This window comes from Aplysia californica, unplaced genomic scaffold (genome assembly GCF_000002075.1).
Source record: "Aplysia californica isolate F4 #8 unplaced genomic scaffold, AplCal3.0 scaffold00650, whole genome shotgun sequence".
Classification (NCBI taxonomy): Eukaryota; Metazoa; Mollusca; class Gastropoda; order Aplysiida; family Aplysiidae; genus Aplysia; species Aplysia californica.
In genome coordinates this window covers 351871-359181 of record NW_004797920.1, presented here as the reverse complement: position 1 = coordinate 359181, position 7311 = coordinate 351871, and the positions used below count along the sequence as shown (strand labels likewise).

The 7311-nt window shown below is 42.0% G+C and overlaps 1 protein-coding gene across 1 annotated transcript in view; it reads left to right on the top strand.

Annotated features, from left to right (window-relative positions):
• Nucleotides 1–7311, top strand: part of LOC101859269 (multiple epidermal growth factor-like domains protein 8) — a 55829-nt gene that overhangs the window by 15823 nt on the left and 32695 nt on the right. Inside the window, exons 12-16 of the mRNA XM_035972332.1 lie at nt 1050–1156; nt 1791–2059; nt 2787–3012; nt 4468–4694; nt 6286–6427. Of these exons, the coding sequence (XP_035828225.1) occupies nt 1050–1156; nt 1791–2059; nt 2787–3012; nt 4468–4694; nt 6286–6427 (971 nt within the window). The remainder of the gene's footprint in view (nt 1–1049; nt 1157–1790; nt 2060–2786; nt 3013–4467; nt 4695–6285; nt 6428–7311) is intronic.

Sequence of the window (7311 nt, the reverse complement as noted above, 5' to 3'; positions counted from 1 at the left end):
AAGGCGGTGTGGAAAGGAACTGGCCACCCTACCACAATATGTCAAAGGCTCAGGAAGTTTTTTCAATAACAAGGCAATCCCCAATGTCCGGATCGGATGCAGGAACAACTTTACTTTTAGTACAAGTTTTAAGAAGAGCTGTGGGAAAGGACAGGACAAAAGGATATGGAAGTAAAAATAGAACTAAGAAAGTGGCGATGGATGGGACACACCTTCGGAAAGCCCAGTGGAAACATCACAAGACTGTCGCTGCAGTGGAACCCAAAGAGAGTTCGAGGCAGGGGTAGGCCTCAGGGAAACATGGAGGAGATGTGTGGAAAGAGACATGAGAGAGATGAAGCTCACTTGGAACGAGCTGGGAAGGATGGCCCAGGACAGAGATAAATGGAAGGAGGTTGTATGTGGCCTATACCCTGCCAGGGGTGAAAGGCATTGATGATGACAAGTTGTATGGCACTTGCAACACAATTAGATTGTATAACTTCCGGAGATGAGGTGTTACAAGGGAGTAACAAACCTTAGAACTACAAAGCTCTGTCTGCTCTATCAAAATTGTAAGATAATTCGAAGTCATTGTCAAGAAATTCAAAGAATTGCTTACAAAAAAGCTAGACATGTTGTAAAAATTAAAATTTTTAGACGCCAAATTTCTCAAAACTAGGTACTGAGCAGATAGAACTTTGCAATTCTAGGGTAGCGTGGTGGGGGGGAATGTGTGTGTCTGGAACATTAAATCTTTGTCTCCGGCAAGCTGCTCCAAGCGCCTCGCGGTCGGAACCCCCTGTTCCGGTGAGCTGCCGGCAGCGGCTCGCGCACCTTCCTTTACGACGACTTCAACATCAAATTACTTTTTGGCAGTTGCCGAAAACAGGTCTCTTTTAGCGGGGGTTCATTCATTAAATGAAGAACTATGATGTAATGACACATTTATTGATGTATTTATCATTTTTAGATTCAGTACCAAAAAAGGGCCCCGACATACTGGGTTTACCCCCCTCGGAGAAAAAGAGCTTACAAGAATGTTTCATAATTTTTTTTTCTCCTCGCAGGATCCGCTGTGTGAATGGGTGTTTAGTAACGGACATTGCACCCGACGGCTGAGGAACCCCAACAAAGCGGTCATTGACAGCGACAAGTGCAGGCCGCCATGTCATCAGTGAGTCTCTTTGCTCGTTTTTTTGTTCATGGGGGACTTGTCTGGAATATTGATGGTGCTGGTAGAAAATTGAGTTTTGTTGTTTTTATCTGTTGTTGCTAGAATGTTGATGGTGCTGGGAGAAAATTGAGGGAATTTTATCTAAGGAATATTGATGCTACCAGAAAATTGAGTTTCAATTTTCTTTATTTTGTACCGTGCCACAGATCTTTCAGCCGCTTTAACATTTGCATGCCTCTTCTTTACTTACCTCTGTTTGTTATGTTTATGTTCTCGAATGGGAAAGGTTTGTAAAAAAAAATTATCAAGGATCCTGTTCTGTTTGCTTGGATGTTGTATCGTTCTCAGCCTGGGTCGGCCCTTATGGGCAGGGGCAAAGTAGCCCGATTGCTAAATTGTGTCGATGGGGGCGTAAAAAACCTACAATTGTAAAGCATTGTGGTGAAAACCAGGCGGTCATCAAAATTATGGAAGATAGGTGGGTAATATTTTCATTGAAAGCGAGACAAATAAACCAGCTTTATAATGATACCAATACTCCGTATGCCCAAAAATTGACGGCTGCCTGATTCCATTGCGTCGTCACACAATTACAATTTTTTCTACCCCCCTCTCCCACACTCCTCTACCACAGCCGGACCAACTGCTCGGACTGCATCACGGAGAAGGGGGAGTGCGCCTGGTGCGAGAACACGCGCACCTGCCTGCCGTTCTCTGACTACGTGACCCGCTACATCTACGGCCAGTGCACCTCGTGGGTGGACAGCGTGGGGCCGGACCACGGGTGTCACTCCTGCTCCAGCCACGCCTCCTGCGGCTCCTGCCTCATGGAGTTTGGCTGTGGCTGGTGCAGCAACGAGCACAACCCCAGTCTGGGCGTCTGTGTGGACGGGGATTTTACAGGTTGGTGATGTCTTTTTTCGTGTGGCGCTCTCCCCCTTCCCCCATTTTCAAAATGCTTGACCAAGTGTAGTCTTTATCCTACATTATCAAGGATTGGCACTGTGATTTTGTGTGTGTGTGTGTGTATGTGTGTGTGTGTGTGTGTGGGGGAGGGAAAGGGAGGTGGTGTATTTTTCTTTAACCAAAATATGTTTCAACAAGGCTGCTGTCAGCAGTGAGAAAATTCAGTTTGACCTTTAAAAATTATAGTTTATCGAAACGGTGTGATTGTATGGGTGAAATGAAAGATAGGAGAGTCTAATCTATATATGAAATGAAATCAAAGATGTGGAAGAGGGGAATGATTTTTCATGATGGCTTTTGCCTAATATAGTGTAAAGTATTTTTCTTTAACCAAAATATGTTTCAACAAGGCTGCTGTCAGTAGTGAGAAAATTCAGTTTGACCTTTAAAAATTATGGTATATCGAAACGGTGTGATTGTATGGGTGAAATGAAAGATAGGAGAGTCTATTCTATATATGAAATGAAATCAAAGATGTGGAAGAGGGGAATGATTTTTCATGATGGCTTTTGCCTAATATAGTGTAAAGTGCATAGAGCTTGCTTTTGAGTGGGGACATGCACTATACAAATGCTATTTATTATTTATTATTACTTTCACCTCCCCAGGAATGAGTGAAGGAACAATTCTTAATGAAGCTTTTGTCTACTTTCACAATCCTCAGGAATGAGCGGAAACTTGTCTTGCTCGGTGATGGTGGGTGAGATGTACAACCTGTCAAGCTCGGAGGCGTCGCTGTGGTCGTACGCCGAATGCCCCGACGTGGAGGAGTGCCTTCTGGGAATGCACGACTGCCACGAGAACGCCACCTGCATCAACGTCTACGGCTCGTTCCGCTGCGAGTGCAACCGAGGCTTCGAGGGGGACGGGAGGATGCGCTGTGATGAGACGTGAGTGGAGTCATTATTCAGTGTTTCTGCGTCCTTGAATCTAAGGAGTCCTTGAAATGTCCTTGAACTTGCATTCAAGGAAAAATCGTCCTGAATACTTCTTGAATGTGGGCGGATCGGGCATGAACCAAATTTTTTTTCTCGGAAAATAGAAACTACAATTCCTCTTAGACAAGTGTAGGCCTATCGCAAATGGGCTTTTAGGGTGTGAGTTCGCACAGCGGCTGAGCATGCCTGTATTATTGCTCTTGGTGCGCCGTCGAAAACAGCGTGATTTTCACGACCAAATCTTGAATTTTTAGAATTTCTCCTTGAAACCTCCTTGATAGGTCCTTGAATTTGGTGGGGAGGGGAGCCATTGCTGGAACTCTGATATGTTGATGGTAGTGTGTATACGGTTGGTGGTAGCATGTGCATTCTTCTTGATCTAGCCCGCTTGAGGACTGATATCTTTTGTACACTGGGCCGTTCTGCTTAGTTCCTCCATTTGCATGTACAGCCGCCCTCTCTCTTGAGGTGTTAATGGGGTTGGCCACGTTCCGTGTCTTGGGTTCATTTTGTATGGCTGTGATCGCTAGACAATCACTGAAAATAGCAAGAATACAGTAGAAGCAACGGAATAGTGGTTTTGTAGGAGACTGTTGAGAATTTCATAAAAGACTTTTGAGAGTTTTTCGTAACTATTTTATCCTTCAATAAATGTGAGTGTGCTGACAAAATGAGCTACACCTCACAATCTGCAAATGGAGATATTGGCTAAAAATCGACTTTAGGGTCAAATTTGTAGATTTTCCATTAATGAATTATTCTTTAACTATAGCCTGTCCTTCACTATTTCATACTTTTATAAATTGTAAAAACTTCACCTATAAGTGTGATGTATCTATTTCCTTAAGGCTTAAATCCGAAAAGTAACTCATTTTGTCTGCACGCTTCACAAATAGTAATAATAATAATAATAAGAGCATTTGTATCCCGCCTTTCCCCACAACATGGGCCCAAGGCGTACGAGATTAAAAACGCATTCATACTAACACCATACAAATTCATCATGTGCGCACATTTTGACAGCAACATTCTTTCAAACAATAAAAAATGCTCATACAAAGAGGCAAGATACTGTGCATTAATTAAAATATTTCTTAAATGGATGTGTTTTGAGTCCCCTTTTGAAGGTATAAAATTTTATTTCGGTCGTCAAATCATGAGAGAGAGTGTCCCAAACTGTTGGCCCAGAAAAAGAAAAAGCTCTCTCACCATATTTCTTCAGTGACACACGAGGTTTTGAAATTAGTCTAGAGTCACTGGATCTTAGTTCACGTGATGGTGTGTGTGGTACAATGAGTTCTTGAATGTATGTAGGAGACTGGTTAGTTTGACCTTTGAAGCATAGCAGGGCTAACTTATATTCGATTCTCTAAAAGGGAAATGGTTTTGATGTGTTTCTGCTTTCAGATGCTACTTTGACTGCCACAATGGGAAGTGCTCCGGTCCTCCGGGCTTCACGTGCATCTGCGACCTGGGCTGGACTAACGAGAGCTGCGACCTTGACTGCGGCTGCAACAACCACAGCAGCTGCGAGCGAGGGGTCGGGGAGTGCGACGAGTGCCAGCACCTCACCACAGGGCCGGCCTGCTCACAGTGTGTGTCCGGAGCTTACGGGAACCCTCTGGACCCCGATGGTGAATACTTGGATCAGATTTTATATGTTGTAGCTTTATTGTTTGTGTCATGACGCGGTGGAACAAGGCGCTCGTCAATTTTTGGGCTCTTGGAGTTATTGGTATAATCTTAAAGATTGTTCATTTGCCTTGCTTTCGCTGAAAGATTTGTATTTGTTCATTTGCCTTGCTTTTGCTGAAAGATTTATAATTGTGTCACGACACGGTGGAATCAGGCGCTCGTCAAAATAATGAAACGGAAGAAAACGGCATTTTTCTTCACCTGTGGCAATTTTTATCGAATTTTTAGTTTTTGGCTCAGTACTTTTTATGTCCGTTTAAAAACAATTGGCTGTGTGACTTTTACTTAAAAGTGTTGATTATAGACACCAAAACTGTAAGTTTACAGTTTCGAAGGACTCTCAAGCTTTGGAAGTCACCAAACTTTGGGGGCCATTTTCTCGCAAATTTTACCTTTGAAACTGAGCGACCCCCACTTGCTTCTTGACTTCTTGTCATGATAAACTGGTATTTCTTAAATTGAAAGGAAGAAAAATGAACAAGCTTTAAGATGATACCAATAACTCCACATGCCCAAAAATTGACAAGCGCCCGATTCCAACACATATGTTGTAGCTTCTGTGTTGTTGGGGAGTTGGGATGGGGGGAAAGAGGATGACATTCTGTGTTTGTCTCTGAACCACTTTTGCATTTCTTTTCTAGTGAGGTTAGTGTTTGCTTTTAAAAAAATTCAGTGGCACCTGCTCTGTTACCAATCATTGAAGACAGTGAAAATAAAATAGGAGCAACAGCTTTTGTGGCTTTGGTAGATCCTCCTTCTTTTCTTTCCTGTTCTTGTTTCTGTTTTATTGGTCTTACTTTTTCTCTTCAGTAAATGACAGTTACTGTGTCACTGTGCCTCTCCTTATTCCAGTTAACCTAAAGCAAAGACCAGAGATTTTTGTTACTCTCTTGTAACACCCCTAATCTTCGGCACTTATATGACCTTATTGTGTTGCAAGTGGCGTAAAACTCTTACTAAAACTTAAGCTTCACTGGAATAACTGCCCGCTGCTATTATAGTCATGATTGCGTCTTCTTTCCTATCAAACATCTATCGTCCTTATCTCCCCTCCTTCTTTTTTGTGTTTGTTGCTCTCTTGTAACACCTCTAAGCTTCGGCACTTATATGACATTATTGTGTTGCGAGTGCCGTAAGTAAGTAAGTAAGTATGTAAGTAAGTAAGTTTATTCAGTGTTTAAAGCCATTGGCCTACATCACAGCACATAAAACATTCATTTTTTAAAGTTTCCATAATGAATAAGTACAGGTTGTGCACATATCTCTTATCATGGGTCAAACATTGCATACGAGTCAGGCTGGGAGGGATCAACAATTAATTTCCTTTGATGGGCAAAGTGTGAACAATCAATAGAAAATAAAATGAAATTCATCTTCAATTTCATGAGAGTAAAACACTTATTAATGTTCCGACTGCAGTGACCCCAACACAGTGGACAACAACAACAACAACAACAAAAGCACTTACTAAAACTTACACCCCCCCCCCTCCCCCCTCTTCCGTCGCCCCCTTGTGTGTGTTCCCTTCAGGCTGCCTCCCGTGTAACTGTAATGGGCATGGGGCACGGGAGATGGGCGAGTGCCACAACGTGACCGGGGAGTGCTACTGCATCGACAACACGTATGGCATCCACTGTGAGCAGTGCCAGCCAGAGTACTACGGCAACCCCAGGTGAGGGCGGGCAGGCGCAGTTTTGTCCCTTGTTTTTGCCAAGGTTTTTTTCCTGTTTTGTTACGGTGTTCTGTTTCGTTACTTGTTTTCGCAAAAGTTTTTCCGGTTTTGTTACTTGTTATTGCGAAGGTTTTCCTCTTTTGTTACTTGTTATTGCAAAAGTTTTTCCTGTTTCGTTACTTGTTATTGCAAAGGTGTTCCTGTTTCGTTACTTGTTAATGCAAACTGTTTTGTTACCTGTTTTTGTAAGGGCTTTCTTGCAATGATTACATTTTTGTGTATCACAGAAAGTGCTGCCTTTTTTAACCATACTATACATTTTTTACTGTATCTAAAAAAAAAATATCTTGATGTATTGTAGTCTAGCTATTGTGCAATATTACAGATGGAATTGTAACAAAATCACAAAACTATGGTACGAATAAAAATTTTCATCAACTTTTTTTCTTATAACATTTATTCAAACAAAGTTCGCTAACGGCACATTCCAACAGTGGGTGGTTGGCGGGTGCTCTGGTGTGGTTTGCTCCTTCTTTACTATCCAACATCTATCATCCTTATCTCCCCTCCTCCTTTTTTGTGTTTGTTACTCTCTTGTAACACCTCTAATCTTCGGCACTTCTAAGACCTTATTGTGTTGTAAGTGCAGTAAAACTCTTACTAAAACTAAAAAAGTTGTTTTTGCAGGGGTTTTCCTCTTTGATTAACTTGTTTTTGCAGGGGTTTTCCTCTTTGATTAACTTGTTTTTGCAGGGGTTTTCCTCTTTGATTAACTTGTTTTTGTAGGGGTTTTCTTCGATGGTTACATGCCTTTGTTGCGCCTAAATTGCTGCTTTTTACTTCTTTTGACACAAAACAATTTTTTTTTACTGTATTAACACACA